The sequence below is a fragment of the Hydra viridissima genome, unplaced genomic scaffold (assembly GCF_058129835.1).
Source record: "Hydra viridissima isolate aposymbiotic clone 2 unplaced genomic scaffold, HvirCarnegie_v1 scaffold_1, whole genome shotgun sequence".
NCBI lineage: Eukaryota > Metazoa > Cnidaria > Hydrozoa > Anthoathecata > Hydridae > Hydra > Hydra viridissima.
This window is the reverse complement of record NW_028324300.1, coordinates 18,466,197-18,483,830: the sequence shown is the minus strand read 5'-3', so window position 1 is coordinate 18,483,830 and position 17,634 is coordinate 18,466,197. Positions and strand designations below refer to the sequence as shown.

Here is a 17,634-nt window from a genome sequence, read left to right as displayed (position 1 = left end):
AATATGGTGGAGATAGTATATGTGAATATGGTAAAATTTGACGGAATTGTTGTAAGTTGTTGTTGTTGTTGTAAGTTGTTGTAAGTTGTTGTTTGTAAGTTGTTGTTGTTGTTGTAAGTTGTTGTTGTTCTTGTAAGTTTTAATCCTCGAGATTTTACATGGCGCCCGATGAAAAACTATGAAGAGTTTACCGAATTAAATGATAAAGAAAGAAGTTTATCAAGAGTTAAGTAAAGTTTGAGTTGTTGAACATTGAAGTAAGTGGAGTTTGTTATTTGTGATATTGTTTGGGAAGAATTTGATAGAATTAGAATTTAATTGTTGAAGGTGTTGATTGTGACGAAAATTTGATATTATTCTGAGTTGTTGTGCATATTTATTTAAAAATGGCAGCCGCATTAGGAAGGAAAGTAGCGAGAAGGAGAGCGTTACGAGTAAGTTTTGGAAATTTGTTGAGCGAAATAAGAGAGGAATTAGAGAGTGAGGAGTTAAACTATACAAAATTTATAGGTTTAAAAAACAATTTAAGCGAGAATTATGAGAGATTAAACAATATAGATGAGGAAATATTAAATAATTTAGATCAAGAGGAAATTGAAAACGATGTTTTGGAGAGTGCGAAAGTAGTTGAGTGTTATCATGAGTTGATGGCTGGAGTGACACTAAAATTAAAAAGTATAAAAATAAATGACTCAGATAAAGATTCTGTTAAAAGTTTAAATAAATCAAAGCGTATTTTACCTAAGTTAGAATTGCCAGTTTTTAATGGGAATCCCTTAGATTGGCAGGGTTTTTGGGATCAATTTAATCTGTCAATTCATAGGCATGAAGGTTTAAATGATATAGATCGATTTAACTATCTAAAAAAATATTTGTCTGGCCAAGCATTGGCTACTATTTCAGGACTTTCACTCAGTTCAGAAAATTATAAAGAGGCAATTGAAATCTTGACTAACAGATACGGGAATACACAAGTTTTAGTTTCTGCACATATAGATTCTTTATTAAAAATAAAGAAAATTTATAGATTTAAATGATCTAGAAGAATTAAGAAAACTTTATAATGATATAGAGAGCTGCGTACGTAATCTTAGATCTCTAAAAATAGAAACAACAACTTACGGCTGTTTGTTAATTCCTATCCTTAAGGAGAAACTGCCTGATGAACTTTTGATTTTAATTTCTAGAAAATTTGCCGGAGAGTTGTGGACTTTAGATAGACTTTTACAATATTACAATGAAGAATTACAAGCTAAAGAGTGTTGTGCCAAATATCTTTTAAAATAAAATTATGATAAAAATTTCAAATACGATTCTTTAAACAAAAATGCACAGCAAAATTCTTCTTATAGTTATAGAAATAAAAATAACTTTACAACATCAGGTTTTCATACACAAAATAGAAGAGCACCAGAACAAAGAATTTTACAATGTGTATATTGTTCAGAAAACCATAAGCCTTTTCACTGTTTAAAAGTAAGAAATTTAGATTCAAGAATTGAAATTCTAAAAAAGCAAAAGAGATGTTTCATCTGTTTAAAATTAGGTCATATATCAAAATTTTGTCATTCTAACTATTCATGTTTTCAATGCAATGGGAAACACCACATCTCTATTTGCAATAAGAAGCAAACCCAGACTAGTGCAACTCTTGTAGGTGTGTCTGATAGCATTTTGCTACAGACAGCAAAGGCTAAGTTTTTTAATTCAGAGAGTGGGTGTGGAGTATTCAGAATATTATTTGATAGCGGTAGTCAGAGGTCTTATGTTACCAAAGATGTATGTGAAAAATTGAAATTAAAAACTATAAGAAAAGAAGCTATAATAATAAAAACATTCGGTCAATTTAATAATTCCAGGGTTAAAAAGCTCGATGTTGTTCAACTTAAGGTAAAACATAGAAATGCTAATTTGTATGTGTATGTCGAGGCTCTATGTGTGCCAGTTATTTGTAGCCCTTTGCAGAGGTAAGAGATATCTCGAGCGTGCAAAAATTACCCGCATATTTCAAAGTTAATTCTAGCTGATTATGATGATGGTTCTAAAGATTTTCCTATTGACTTATTGGTAGGGTGTGATTTGTACCATAAATTTATGACAGGTAAAGTTATTAGAGGGGTTGAGGGCTGTCCTGTGGCTTCTTCCTCTGTTCTAGGATGGGTGTTAAGTGGCCCAATGCCTTCTGTAAAAAATGTTAATAAGAAAGTAATCATGAATTTACGCGTTGATGCTAATTTAATCGAGAGTGTGGAAGATGTGCGCAGTGAGATTGATGAACTAAGAAGTGATTTACACAAATTTTGGAGTGTGGAGAAAATGGAATCCACTGATGACTGTGTAATACATAAATTCGAAAATGATATTATGCATAACGGTGAGAGATACGTAACTAAGCTTCCTTTTAAACCAGATCACGATTGTTTACCAGATAACTATAAAACTTGTGAGGTTAGACTGAATAGGTTAAAAAGGCAATTGCGTGATAAGAATTTGTTAAGTGATTATGACGCTATTTTTAAAGAATACGAAACGAATAAAATTATTGAAAGAGTACCTAAGAATAAAATCGCTAAGGAATCAGGAAAAGCACACTACCTAGCACACAGGCCAGTTTTAAGAAAAGATAAGGAAACTACTGAGATAAGAGCAGTATTTGATGCTTCCTGTTCTAACAATGGATTGTCCTTGAATGATTGTCTATATTCAGGGCCAAATTTGTTATCCAAAATATTTGATGTACTACTGCGATTCCGATTAAATTATGTTGTTTTCTCGCAGCGAACACAACGTTTCAGTTCTACATTTTCTTTTCTCCTTAATAACTTCCCCCCTTTACAAAAAGTTTTCCTTCAATTTATACTATACAAAGAACCTCAAATATGCTCATAAAATAAACCGCTTAAACTATATTTACAACATATCAAATAAACTACGTCAATCAAATCCGCCGTAAATAGTTTCTTCACGCAATTCAATTACACTCCTCCTTGATCCTTCGGGATCACATTTAATTCAAAGCAACTCTTGCTTTGCGGAACATCACAACAATTGTTTCTTTTGCGGATCCAAATCTCAAATACCGCTTCTGGCAATCCAACTACAACGCCAGTCGCACCCTCTCGTCAGGCTACTCTGCCAAACACGAGAAACGTTTTAGATCAGCAAAAGAGACATCCGTTTGTTCCTCATCTCTCATCTTCTGCTTCGTACACAACTCATGCCACGTAGGCATCCAAAGGAAAAACTCGATAAATAGACATCTTCGATTCTCTTCACATCCTTCTTGTCTTCTACTCACAAACAATTGAAGACTAAGTGTTACTTCGCAACAAAACTGGAAAGATAACTGTCAACTCAAAGCGTTGCTTCTCTGCAACAACTTTTGTTCGCTGCGACTAAATTGCGGGATCGGATATACCATCGTATTTTTCAAAGATGTTCTAATTATTCGAAGATGGCTCCATCATGTGCCCGGTTAGCTTGTTGTTTTCTCGCAGCGAACACAACGTTTCAGTTCTACATTTTCTTTTCTCCTTAATAACTTCCCCCTTTACAAAAAGTTTTCCTTCAATTTATACTATACAAAGAACCTCAAATATGCTCATAAAATAAACCGCTTAAACTATATTTACAACATATCAAATAAACTACGTCAATCAAATCCGCCGTAAATAGTTTCTTCACGCAATTCAATTACAAATTATATTGCCATATTAGCAGACATTAAACAAGCTTTCTTAAATATAGAAATTTCAGTGAGCATAAAGATTATTTAAGATTTCTCTGGTATAAAAATGTGGAAGTTGAACAGGACTCAGAATTGATTGTTTATAGGTTTTTAAGAGTAGTATTTGGACTGACTAGTAGTCCTTTTTTATTAAATGGAACAATAAGACATCACATCAAAAAATATGAAAAATCTAATGGTAAGTTTGTAAAAAGATTCATTGAAGATTTATACGTTGATGAATGTCACATCTGGAACGGAAAGTGTAACGAAGGGTAAAGAATTTTATAAAAAGTCTAAAGCAATTATGTCTGAAGGTGGATTCAATTTAAGGAAATGGAAAACAAATAGCCAAGATTTACAAAACTATTTTGATTTTAATGAGAAAATGATAAGAAATAAGGAAATAAAAAATTTAATAAGCAATCTTGATGATAGTACTTATTTAGAAACAGAATTGGGTAAAAGCGATTATGAGTATAAAAGAGTTTTAGGAATTGAATGGGATTCGAAAAATGATGAATTTATTTTCCAATTTAATGACTTTATAAAAATGTCACGGGAACTTAAAACAACAAAAAGGAATATCTTGAAAATTTCGGCATCAATTTACGATCCATTAGGCATTGCTTCGCCTATAACAGCCAGACTAAAAACAATTTTTCAAATTTTGCGTAGAGATAAAAAGGAGTGGGATGCGAGTGTGAGTGGAGAGATTGAGTTTAAGTGGAAAGAATTGTTGAGAAATGTTGAGGAGTTGAGTGTTTTAAGAGTAAAGAGATTTGCGTTTGTTAGAGTTGAGGAGAGAATAATTTCGGCAGAGTTACATGGATTTTGTGATAGCTCAAGAGAGATATATTGTGCAGTTGTTTATCTAAGAGTTAAGACGAGTGTTGCTGTGAGAGTATTTTTTTTGGCAGCCAAAACAAAGGTAACTCCATTGAAAGAGTTGTCTGCTCCTAGGTTAGAACTGTTGGGTTGTTTGCTGTTGAGCAAATTAGTAGGAGAAGTGAAACGAGTAATAGAAAATCGAATAATTATTAGTAATGTTAGTTGTTGGACAGATTCTGAAGTGGCTTTGCATAGGATTAATAATTACTTGGAAACCTTGGGTGGAAAATCGTGTAGTTGTGATTAAGAATGAGGTTGAGAGGAAGAAATGGCAGCATGTAGCAGGATTGGAGAATCCAGCAGATATTCCAACTCGTATGTTTTGTTTTAAGCTATTGAGTGATAGTTGGTTATCTGGACCTAAATTTTTATGTGAGGAGGAGGTTGATGTAGGATTGTTTGATGGTGAGAATAGTTTGAATGTGGATGAAGTTCTGATTGAGTCGAAGGGTGTAGATAGGATAAATGAGAGTAGAGTAAATATGGTTGAGGCTGCTAGTAGTGGTAATATTGGTGTTTTGATAGACATTAAGAAGTTTAGCACATTGAACAGACTTATAATGGTAACTGGATATGTGAATAGATTTGCATATGTGAAGTAATTTGATAAAAACAATTAAGAAGAACAATGGAATAATTAAAGAAAATATATTGACACTTGTTGAATATGATATGGCATTTAATTTATGGTTAATAGTTGAACAGTTTTATTTACGAAATCAAGATAACTACATGAAGCTAAGTTCATCCCTGAAGTTGTTTACTGACAAACAAAATATATTGCGATTAAAAGGACGATTTGGAAATTCGATACTGAGTTATAATGAAAAATATCCGATTATTTTACGTGATGGAATACATAGCTATTTTACGGAGTTAATTATTCATCCTACCTGCTTCCCCTTGGTGGGGAGGATTTTATGAAAGATTAGTACGATCAGTTAAGATACCACTATTGAAGGTTATGGGAAAATCACTCGTTACTTATGAAGAACTGCAAACAGTTTTATGCGATATCGAATCTGTAATTAATAGTAGACCACTTGTCTACATGAGTGAAGATGATAATGAAGAAGCGCTTACTCCCTTTCACTTGATGTATGGACGAAATATATTAAGAAATAATGTGGAATCAAATTTATGTTTTGATATGGTTGATATCAAGAAACGTGCCATCTACTTAAGGAACTTAATTAATGATTATCGAAAGCGTTTCAGTAAGGTTTATTTGAATGAATTAAAACAACAACATTTATATAATAAGTTTAATGATAATAAACAAGAAAAGGTACTAAAAGTAAATGATATTATGTTAATTAATGACAAAGATTTGACACCTCGAAGTCAGTGGAGAATGGCAAGAGTTGTGGAAGTTATTGAAGGAAAAGACAAAGCGATTCGTGGAGCTAAATTAAAGGTTATATTGAATAAAGGAACATCCAAGATATGTTTCCGACCTCTCCAAAAAATTAATTCCTCTGGAGATCAATATTGAACAAGATAACAAAGATAAAGATAGTTCGAAGAAAAATGTCTGTGCAGTTGAAACCGAGATTGGGCAGAATGATGCGGCGCTCATGTCAATTAATAAACGTCCAACCCGACAGGCAGCACTTGATGGACAATATCTAAGACAATTAAAAGAAAAATATTGTTGACAAGTCAACAGGGGGGAGTGTGTTAAAAGTGACAGTAAAAATTAATTATTGTAAAGAAGCATGTTGAAAGTGATATTTATTATTTTATTATTGTATGTGGGTGTTGTTAAATGTGGTATTTGTAACTTAATTATTGTTATTAATGTTAATGGTCAATTTATTGGTGCGTGCTCTCCACAGACCTCTTTTTTATTATATATTCTGTTGGTGGAGAAGCATAGACGCTCTTGCTTTTGTACTAGTTTAAATATATATTGTCTCTCCAAACGTTCAGTTTTTTTTAATCCTCGAGATTTTACACTGTACTAGAGTTTTAGAAATATTAAATCTGAACTGTACTAGTGATATATTATCTACATATATAATACATCAATCGCATTTCAATTCTTAAATGTCTTTACATATTCTGAAAATCCGATGGATAAATCTATAACAGAATAACTTGTATAAAAGAATGCAACAGTCACATAAAAAGAAAGAAAGAGTCTTTGCAAGAATTATTTAAGATTTTTTTAAGCAAGATATGACTAATAAACTTCAGCAATGAATCATGGTTTTTTGACATTCAAATACATTGATAAATAAAATGAACTTGTCATTTTTATTATCATAAGTGTATATTTTTTAATTTTAAAGTGATCCGCGCCATGATGCAAGCGTTTTATTATAATAAATATATTAACTACATCATCTACCCTAGAAACTGGATTTAGATTTATTTGAAGATCAAAACCTTTGATTACTAGTTGCATTAAGGTGTAAGTTAAATCTCTTATTATTTTTAGCTGTAGATAAAATAGGTTGGTTTGAAATAGTAGATTCTGTGGCATTTAAACCACTAAGTGTTTTATCAAATAGATTTTTCGAGCAATAGTATCATAAGTAATTATGATAAATACTTGTTTGTGGAGCCAACGTTTGGGTAGTATGTTTCCAAGTTAACCAATGCATATTTATTCCTTTCATTCTCTTTTAGCTGTAACGAAGCATTAAGTCTATTTTTTAATTGTGTATTGTTATCAGACATCTCTATTTGCATACTCTTTTTAGATGTTGTATTATTAACCAATTCAGATTTATTGCATTTAATCTCCTCTAAAACTTGAAACATTTTAAAACTTTCCATTTTTAGATGAAATAACTTTTTAAATCAGTCTGCGTCATTGAATTTTCGGATCAAGCTCTGCTTCGTATCCCGACAAGAAAATTTAACGTTGGCCATATATGGCAATTGCATGTTAACCATATATTTCCCACTCTCCTTTATGGGATGGCGCTGATGCGTCCCATATGTGGCTTTAATGTTTATAGCAATAAAACCACACTAAATAAGAACAAATGCCACTCTTAATTTGTGCGCAAAAGTTCAAATGGCCCACGCGTGGGAAGCATTTGCTAGCCATATCATTACCACACTTCTTAATGGGATGGCTTTAGTGCGGGCCATATGTGGGTTTAATGCTTATAGCACTAAAACCACACTAAATAAGAACGAAAGCCACACTTCATCTGTGCGCAAAGGTTCATCTGGCCCACGTGTGGGAAGTATATATTAGCCATATATTTACCACTACTCATTATGGGATGGCGTTGGAGTGGCTCACGTGTGGCAATAGTACTTATATCGCTCAAAACCACTTTCAGAACGAAAGTATACTAACTTTTTACATGAAATCTGATATATATATATATATATATATATATATATATATATATATATATATATATATATATATATATATATATATATGAAAAACAATATGCTTCTTGCTTTTTGTTATAAATTTATTTACAAACATTTTATTTATTTACAATAACTTTTCATTAAATTTATTTATTCATTCTTCTCTCGATGCATACGTCTACCACCACGATCTGCTGAGTTATGCAGTGAAGCGGTGATGGCTTCATTGACATCTTTGTCTGTAGCATTTTTGCAATGCCTTCGAACAGCAACTAAAATCAGTTTATTATTATTTATTATTTCGATTATACAAAAAATTAATTTATTAAGGGTTAATGTCAACTTTATCAATAAGTACTTGTACTTGACAAACGGTTAACTCTAACGGAATAGCTACTTTGCTTACTTGCAATAAACTTTACAAAAGCCTCAATTGAATATTTGTTTGAGCGTTTCCCAGTACGACAACAACTCATCTGTAACTCATCAGTCATGAAAACATTCAAAATGTTTCGTACCGTATCAGATATATACTTTCCACCTGCTGTTGCTAGCCAGTTAATCTACATTCAGAAAAAGAAAGTAAACAATTTAAAAGTACACAAAGGTGTATAAACACATACATAAATATATATAAGTGATTACTAAAAGATAAAATTTATATATGAATTCAAATTATATAAAAAATTGTATTATCTAAAAAAAGGTTAAATATTCGAATTTTTAATTTTTCAATGGATGCAACCGGAGTTTTTATTAAAAAGTTTTTCAATAATATTTAAGTACAACTTGCAAAATGAGGCCATTTCTTCATCCTGGCATTGCAACAAAACAGCATCTAACTCTTCTATGCTGCTTGATTTCGTAAATAAACTTTCTTCAGTATGACCAATTGGCATACGCTCTATCAAATGTTTAATCTCTTTTGTCGCAGACGTTACAGATTTTACTAAATCTAATCAAATCGAACTGTTATAAGTATTTAAAAGATAGACAAATTAATATATGTACTTTAAAAGATTTTTCACCTTTAAGTAAATTTTCAATGGAGGACAATCGGTATTCAATTGACTGTCTGATTGGTGTAAGGGTGTTAGTGGAATTTTTGGTGTATGGCATTGGCAAGAACTCCTGATATAATTTTAAAAAAAAATTCTACTTTACTTACATTTATGCATATTTAAATTTAATGATCTTCAATTATAATTATTCTACTTAACAGCAAACTTGTAATTACTAAAATAAAATTTACAAAAATCTTACTGAAGGTAAATTTATTTCATCAGGATCATTTAGTAATGACACAAAGCTTTGACTAGATTTTCCTTGGTGTTGCATCTCTCGAAAAACATTCTAATCATATATCAAAATTAAATGTCTAATAATAACATTAACAAATTTTAACTTATAGTATTGCTATCAAGCAACATGTTTAATACTTACAGCATGATGTGGTATTGGCAGTAATGGTTGGCTACCTGGTGTTGATGTCTAAAATATTTTATGCTAATTATTAAAATCTAGTAAAACTTTATCTAATTTAAGAAAATAAAAATTTGTTGATTGTAATCAACAAGAGTAAGCCATGTTTAAATAAATATTTTCGTTTCCACATTTAAAATAATTATTTAACATTTTTTTCATTAACGTAAGCAAGTTAATGAAAAAAACTTGTTTTTAATAAAGTCACTTTATAAGCTTACAGAAATGACAGCCTGCTGAAGAGATGTAGGCCTGTTGAAATCAGAATCATCTTCACTAGACATATTGCCATGAATTTGAGAAGCAAATAATGAAGGGGATAATCGTTTTGATGTTGTCTTCCTACGACATGAATTACCTTCATATTCTGAAGCAAGATCACTTGTTTCTTCAGATATTTTTAACTTTTCTAATGCTCTTTCCTCACAGTCTGTAACAAAGTAGTCAAAGTAATACAAAGTAACAAAAATGTGAGTTGATTGTGCATTAAAGTAATATTAATAAACCAGGTATAACTTAAACGCACACACACACACAAACACACATATGTGTGTTTTTACCTGCAGTAGATAAAATTCGTATTTTGTATCTTTCCCGATCTTTATTGGGAATCTGTCTCTTCCGGCGCATTCCTTTTAATGAAGTCATGCTACATTTTGGCCACATACACTCGCTGTTTCCATTAAGCCATTCCTTTGGAACATACTCCACAGTATTGTCATTAAGGAAATGAACAATATAAAACATATCTTTACACTGTAAAAAATATAAATAATATAAACTATTTGTGCATATTATAAAAAACTCTAGGAATTAGGAAAGATAATTTCAGTAAATATCGTTTTGGGCTGGCACAATATTTACAGGGTATTTGCCACCCTGATGACACTATGTTTACAATAGAATTACCATAATTCAATAAAAAAAATTTTGCATAAGTAATAGTAGTAAAACAACTATATAAATTCCCAATACTTGCTAGGACTATAGCAATATAAATTAACAATATCAAGTAAATAAAAAATAGGTAAAACAACTCATACTTTTCTATATATAATTATTTCATAAAAAATATCTTTATTACGTAGATATAAAATTCATAAGAATGCCTATAAAAAAATAACACTAAAAAACTCATAAAAAAATTAAACATCTTTTACGCAACTGATATAAATTGGTTATACAACTAATTATGTAACAAACTGTTTTTTAAAATTAAATACAAAATTTAAAAACTAGATAAAAGTCATTTTTCAAGATTTAAATTGAAGACTATAAGTGCTAAAAGTACAAATGTCTTTAATTGTTAAACAGTTCAAAATTTGATGCTGTTCAAAAACTAATAGTTTATATAAATAATTCTGGTATTTTGATCAATAACTAAACAATTTATTAGAAGCAAATGGAATAATGTAAAATATACTATTCTCACAAGGAATACACACACATTTGTTAATTATTGAAACATTGCATACATTACTATTTGAGTGTTTATACAAACCTATATGCATAAATGAAGAAGGATATGGATGGGAATACACGTCTTCATATAAAGTCATTACATTTCCATTACACACAACATCGGTAACAAACGAAGTAACACATACTATTCCAGAAGAGGTGAGATATATATTGTCTGGTGAATGTGTAGATAAGTAAAATAAGTTATTGCAAGATGGCGATAATGTTTTGAAAATTGAACTTCTAATTACATTATTGATGCACTGTTTGAGGCAATTGGTGTTGGAATTAATGGTCTTTTTAATATGCCTTAATTTATTCTCAAAAGGAAATGATGACCAAAAGTCAAGTGGACCAAGGTTTTTTACAAACTCATCTAAATGTAAAAGACAATGAATGTTATACACTAAATTACCTTTACCATAATGATCTGCAAACGTAGTAACAAATTTCTTCAAACACCAGGAAATGTTATCCATAATTGGTAAAAAATCTGATCCAAGCATATTGAATGCTGCAAAATGGAGAAGCATAGTATGAGCATAAACACTGGGATGCAGAAAAGATCTCATGACTAATGGTGCCAAATAAATAAAAAAAGTTCTAAATTCAGTTGCTTTCCATCGGTCCATCTCAACCAATGGTCTCACTTTTCTGTGTTTAAATTCTTTAGGCATGTGTTTCCCATTTTCAACGATCTTATTTGATAAAGCAACTCGATTAGACGGTGGTATGCGAAATGAACCTTTGTACACACATGTTGAAGAAACCCATAAAAACAAAAGTTTTCTGAACACACCTTCACATAACAGATGCATGTACTCAGCTGGCACACAAGTAACAGGAGGTACAATACTACCAATTGCCGTCATTTCCTTTTGGTGATCTTTTTCTTGAAAATTCAAAAACTGTTGATCAGTTCGAGCAGGAGCATCATGATTATCAAAAACAACCTTTCCATTAATATAGCTACCAGTTAATCTGCAATACTCACACCCATTGTATCCATTAAAATACTTTATACCCTTTATAAATGCTCTTGCCGGAGCATCACTTACAATACAAAAAGCTCTAATAAGATACCTCTGTCCTGAAACTACAATTGGGTATTTTAAATTGTTCAAGTTTTCTACAATCCCTGAAAAATATTTATTCAGGTCATTCGGTTTATTTGTGCCAAAATAAAGAGATACAATGAAAGGCTCAAGGCAAGTACTTTCATTAACTTTTGCTAAAATAGGCCAAAATGATTTAGAGCAGGATTTGAATAAAGGCATCCCATCGATATTAAATGTTAACGTGATAAGTGTAGAATGAAAATGAGTAGCTTCAGCGCAAAGTAAATTATATCGATCTGAACTTATCCTAAAGCTTTGCAAACCAGATTCTATATACCTAATAAGTTCAGTTTCTAGGCCAAAGTGAACAAATTCTCCACTACCCATCTTTGAGATATTCAAATGGGTCGAAGAACATTTTAAAAGTGTTTTACATGATTTAGGTAACTCCGGATGTTTTGTTATAAGAATTTTTAACAAATCATCCAATGCTTTGTTTTCAACATTGTATTGAATTGCCCAAACACGAATTTCCTCTAAAAGTGACTTATTTGTAATTTCTTCTGAGCTTGTATCTATGATACTTTCAAAAGAACGATAACTACCAAGGTTAATGCTATTATTGCTACTTGCTTCTAACGAAGAACTCTTGGGCTCTTCTTGATCGTAACTAACAACAACCTCATGAATTGCAGCATCTTCCTGAGCTTTTTTGTAAAAAGTATCAACTTCTTCATTAATGACAAGCCTTTTTTTCTCCTTTGACAGCCCACTCCATTTTTTATCCTTTAAGAAACAATATGATACAGAAGTAATTAAAAATAAATTGTATTTTAAATGTATTTTATACTAAAAAAATGTAAATAAATATGAGTATATATATATATATAATATACATATAAATGTATATACACAATGTATATATATATGCAATGTATATATATATATATATATATATATATATATATATATATATATATATATATATATATATATATAAATAAATATATATATATATATGTTTATATATATATATATATAAATATATATATGTTTAAAAGTCTATATTTATATATTAAATTAATAGTTGATACCTATTAAATATAAATAATAATTTAAATATATATTTATATAAAAAGTATCTATATATAATATATATATATATAGATATGTAGAAATAATATCAATAGATACAAAGTACGCTTACATTGTTAGCCATTTTATTTAATTCTTTTATTACTATTCCCGCTTCTTTTATGCGATTGTGTAAGATGATTTTTTTTTTTCTAGAAATTAAACTGAGATATTTGGAAAAATTATTTTACTTAGTAATATTTTCCTCACTTCTTTTATGCAATGTGCATAAGGCTGATTTTTTTATTTCTTGAAATAAACTAGGATATTTTTAATAATTTATATTGGATAACAAGCCACAAAAATTGTCATTAAAATACCGCTAAAAGTTATATTGGGTATATATACCCAATATAACTTTTAACAATAATATATTATTAATATACCCAATAACAATAATATATTACCCTTTAACAATAAGCCAAATTTCAGTTTTAACCGACAGAAGCCATAATTCGTTAAATAAGGGGGCCAATCAGAGTTGCTGTCCCAGGCGGCGTATCGGCTCTTGGCGGCCCTGCCTATAATAAATTGAAGAATAAACTTTATTGTTATTATTATAGATTATTTTATAAAACACTCAGTTCCTTTATAAACCTACAAGAAAATAACAATTTTGTGTTTTGCATCTACACACTACTTTTTTAGACAGTAAGAGCGCCTTAAATAACGACTTTCAAGAAGGCCTCGCAAAAATGTTATTCTCAAGGCCTCGCGTTTTCTAAGGACGGCTCTGATATATATATATATATATATATATATATATATATATATATATATATATATATATATATATATATATATATATATATATATATATATATATATATATATATATATATACATTTATTTAAATTGTTGATACCGTATAAACTAAAAAAACACAAATTTGCATTACAAAACCACTTAAACATGTTAACAAAAAAATATATATATTAAATTGATAAGCGTCTGACGTAATAAAATAATATTGCGCTTTTCACAATGGAATGAAGTAATTTATTTTAAAGTTTAAAGCCTGGTATGATGTGGCAAGATAATGAATGGCCCATATCATAACCACATCTATTTTAGCATGTGTTTATTTAAAGAGTATACCGCATTAAGTGGGATAATTATGTGGACCGCATTATGTGTTTCACACGTGGGCCACGCTCATCATCAGTTTATATATCGATAAACATCTAGAATATAGTTTCACGCTTTAAATCCACTTATAAGCACTATGGCCACATGTGGCCCACATATACCTTTCTTGTCGGGATTGTATTCAAATTACACTAAAATAATACATCAATAAATCAAATCACATCGTTAAACAATCACCATAAACAGATTTGCTGTTTCGGAGAAGAAAAAGCTGAATATATTCACAAATAACTTTACAAATGAATCTTGGATTAAATAATAAAGAAATTTGTTAAAATGTAAAAAGATTTCATTCATTCATCATTCATAATCACGACTTTATTTTAGAGATTTTTATTGGTTTTAAATGACCTATCATTAGAGCACAATTGATGAGTAAAAAATGTTTAATTTAGGTATATTAAACACAGTTTATAATGGTATTTCAGAAATTTCATGACACTTGATTTCCCGGAAATTCGCTTAACTAAAACATTTTGTTTCTATAAAAACATATGAAGCATTTTATTCTTAACAGCATTAAGTCACAAAAATTTTAAAACTGACACAAACATTTATTCTAATGAACTTTGATGCTTGAATTTTAATGGAATTTTTATTTTGGTTAAAAAACCCTTTAATCCAAGAGAAAATTGTACACCATGTTTAACCTTTTTTTCCAGCAAATTATTTTTTTTTGTTTTTCAACATAACTTTTTTTCCAGCAAACTAACTTTCGTGCCGAAGAGCGATAACCTCATTAAACAAATTAAATCTCTGACGCTTTTCCCATGACAATTACATGAAAAACGCTTTTTTTTTAAAAAAAATGAAAATAGTATTTTAATAATTTTTTGTGTTTTCTATTATGAATCTGTTGATAATCTGATTTGACTAAAATGAGTATTTCATTTGAATTGGAACTTGAGTACATGATATTTTCAGAACCTGGAAAAGGACAAAAACGGAATAAAAATTCCGAAAGTTGGAAGAAAAATGCGAAAAAATGTAACATCAATTTATCATGTGGTATTTAACCAGTAATCTATCGTAAACATTTAAACAAATTTTGTAAAGCTATGAGTCTATCAAACGCAGAATTAAAGCAGTATTTGATAACTTTTACTCAAATCAAAATAACTCAACAAATCAACATAAGATTCAATGATTTCATCTTTAATGACATTTTATGAACTGAAAAGAAGACGAAGCAATAACAAGTTAATAAAACGAGAACTTTCGATTAAATATAAAATATCAAATGATAACGACTAATTTAGAGTTAGTGCAAAAACATTCCGTTCAATTTTTCAAATCGGGAGCACTAGAGTGACAAATATAGCAAAGTATATTAAATCACATAATAACTCCAGGCCTGAAAGAAGAGGTAGAAAACGATTGAATCCAAAACATAATGAGTATAAAGAAAAAATTAAATAATATATTTCAAAATACAGATGCAAATCAGGGTGCATATTCATTAAACTTTCGTAACTCTTGCGCAGCTGAACTAAGTTTACGGAAACCGTACATTCATATAACTATTTGATATTCACCATTGATCACAAAATATAACTAGATAGCGTATATGGATAATTTTTTGAAGCAAGTTTTGTCCTCCCAAGATGGTGGTGGAATTAACGAACGGTTATATGAAAATTAAGAAACAGATGGCATTCAAGTTTTATATCATAAGCTCAAAAATTGATAAATACATAAGTTTTTTTTTTGTTTAACATGAAATTTTTTTCATAAAAATAACGGAAAAAAACCGATGAAAAATATGTTTGTTAAACATATATATTATTTATAGAAAACATATTTTTCATTGGTTTTTGAAAAGGATAAGTTTTGTTAATTGCTTCTGAAGCTTTTTTCCAGTTAGTTTGGCAGTTTGCTTTTTGCCCATGTGATAAAGACCGATATTTGCATAGTTTTCTGAAATTAATTTAGTCAGTGAATATAAATGGTTATCAGTTATAGCTGAGCCAAACATTTGAAAAATTTGTTCATTAATTATTTCTCTATTCAAAAATTTATAAATAGATTATGAATTTTTTTTAAGGTGTATTTACATTTATATCTTAAAATAAGATTGATTATCCCTAAACTGTAAGGGATAATTAACATTTCATACAGTTTTTGATGACATACATAATGTTGATATTGTTTGATAACATATGTAATGTATGTTATCAAAGAATTCCCTTAATAACATTTAAAGTCGTTTTGAATAGCAAGTCAAAAACAATTCACTGAATATTACAAAGAATAATATATTAGTAAAATAATATATAATGTCAAAAAAATTATATTTTGCATTTATTATTCTTATTAAATATTATATCCATTAATTACATTAATCCTAAAAAGAACACCTGAGTTATGTGTACTCACAGCACTCAGTTAATAGATCTTGTAGCATGTATATCTGGTATCTAACTGTAAAAATTCAAAATATAAAATTTGTCAAAATTGTAAGTAGACACCACTGCCGCTTACAATGCAGTTATGCTATTAACCTACTAGGACACTGCATTGGGTAACTAAGAACTAAAAGATACATAAATTATACATAAATATTAATTTAATCGTAAATTGTACTTAAAAAGTATATCGAGTAGTTTGAACTTTAATATTTAAGTTAAAATTTTTTTTGTCTAATTTTTTTTTACATGGTTTCATCTCTTTAAACATTTAAAAAATTTGTTTCATAGTCTAGTTTTTCTTTTAAAACTCTATTGAATTATTTTCTTTCATATTTCTGTAAAGCCTTATAAAACGTACATCGGTCATCGCTATGAGCTCTGATCGCCGCCATCTTGGGAGACCAATTTCGCTTCAACTTTTTTTGAAAAATAATAACAAAAGAATAGGTTATCCCTTTATTTTTTCAGATCAATTGTGTTCACCAATAAATCCCAGCATTTCCTTAAAATTAGGGTTGCGCATGGGTTGCGCTGAACTTACGCAAAAACTTACTAAAATAATTTTGAAACGCAACTGCGCAAGTTTCGTGAACACGACTTTCGCAGTTTTGAACTTGCGCCAAGCTTACGCAAAAAAAAGTTTTGCGAATAAGCTACCTGGACACTATTCAAGAAGCGATTCTTATAACCGTCGGTATTTGCCGTCAAACCTAATTATTACTGAAATGTGTAACACTTTTTTCAAGAAAATTCGGATAGATTGGAAAGCGCATGATTGGAATAGATTAGCATTAATAATTTTGAAATTAATAAGAGTTTAAAATTTCTGAAGTTAAGCAAATGTTAACAACAAACAAATCAAAGTGTTAATGAATACATATTCCATTTAATTACTAATCATAGTATTCTAAAAGAGGTCAAATATTTTTACTATTAAAAATAGCCGAGCTTCCTTGTAGAAGTCATTTTAAAAATATCAATC

General features: G+C 29.6%; 1 protein-coding gene, 1 long non-coding RNA gene and 1 pseudogene across 3 annotated transcripts; all 3 read right to left on the bottom strand.

Moving 5' to 3' along the window:
• Window positions 1–8,040: 8,040 nt before the first annotated feature.
• Window positions 8,041–8,624, bottom strand: LOC149893726 (uncharacterized). Its single transcript, XR_016445963.1, has 2 exons — window positions 8,367–8,624; window positions 8,041–8,232 (listed from the first exon to the last, which is right to left on the bottom strand). It is a non-coding gene; the product is annotated as an uncharacterized LOC149893726 (long non-coding RNA).
• A 308-nt stretch (window positions 8,625–8,932) lies between these two features.
• On the bottom strand, window positions 8,933–10,703 carry LOC149893725 (uncharacterized). The gene is made up of 5 exons (XM_090069724.1): window positions 10,003–10,703; window positions 9,664–9,872; window positions 9,404–9,451; window positions 9,224–9,313; window positions 8,933–9,091 (listed from the first exon to the last, which is right to left on the bottom strand). Exons 1-5 carry the CDS (start codon window positions 10,187–10,189, stop codon window positions 8,933–8,935), a joined length of 693 nt encoding a protein of 230 aa, XP_089925850.1. The 5' UTR covers window positions 10,190–10,703.
• A 79-nt stretch (window positions 10,704–10,782) lies between these two features.
• On the bottom strand, window positions 10,783–13,412 carry LOC149893724 (uncharacterized; annotated as a pseudogene). Its single transcript, XR_016445955.1, has 2 exons — window positions 13,169–13,412; window positions 10,783–12,747 (listed from the first exon to the last, which is right to left on the bottom strand). The product of XR_016445955.1 is annotated as an uncharacterized LOC149893724 (transcript).
• Window positions 13,413–17,634: the final 4,222 nt, after the last annotated feature.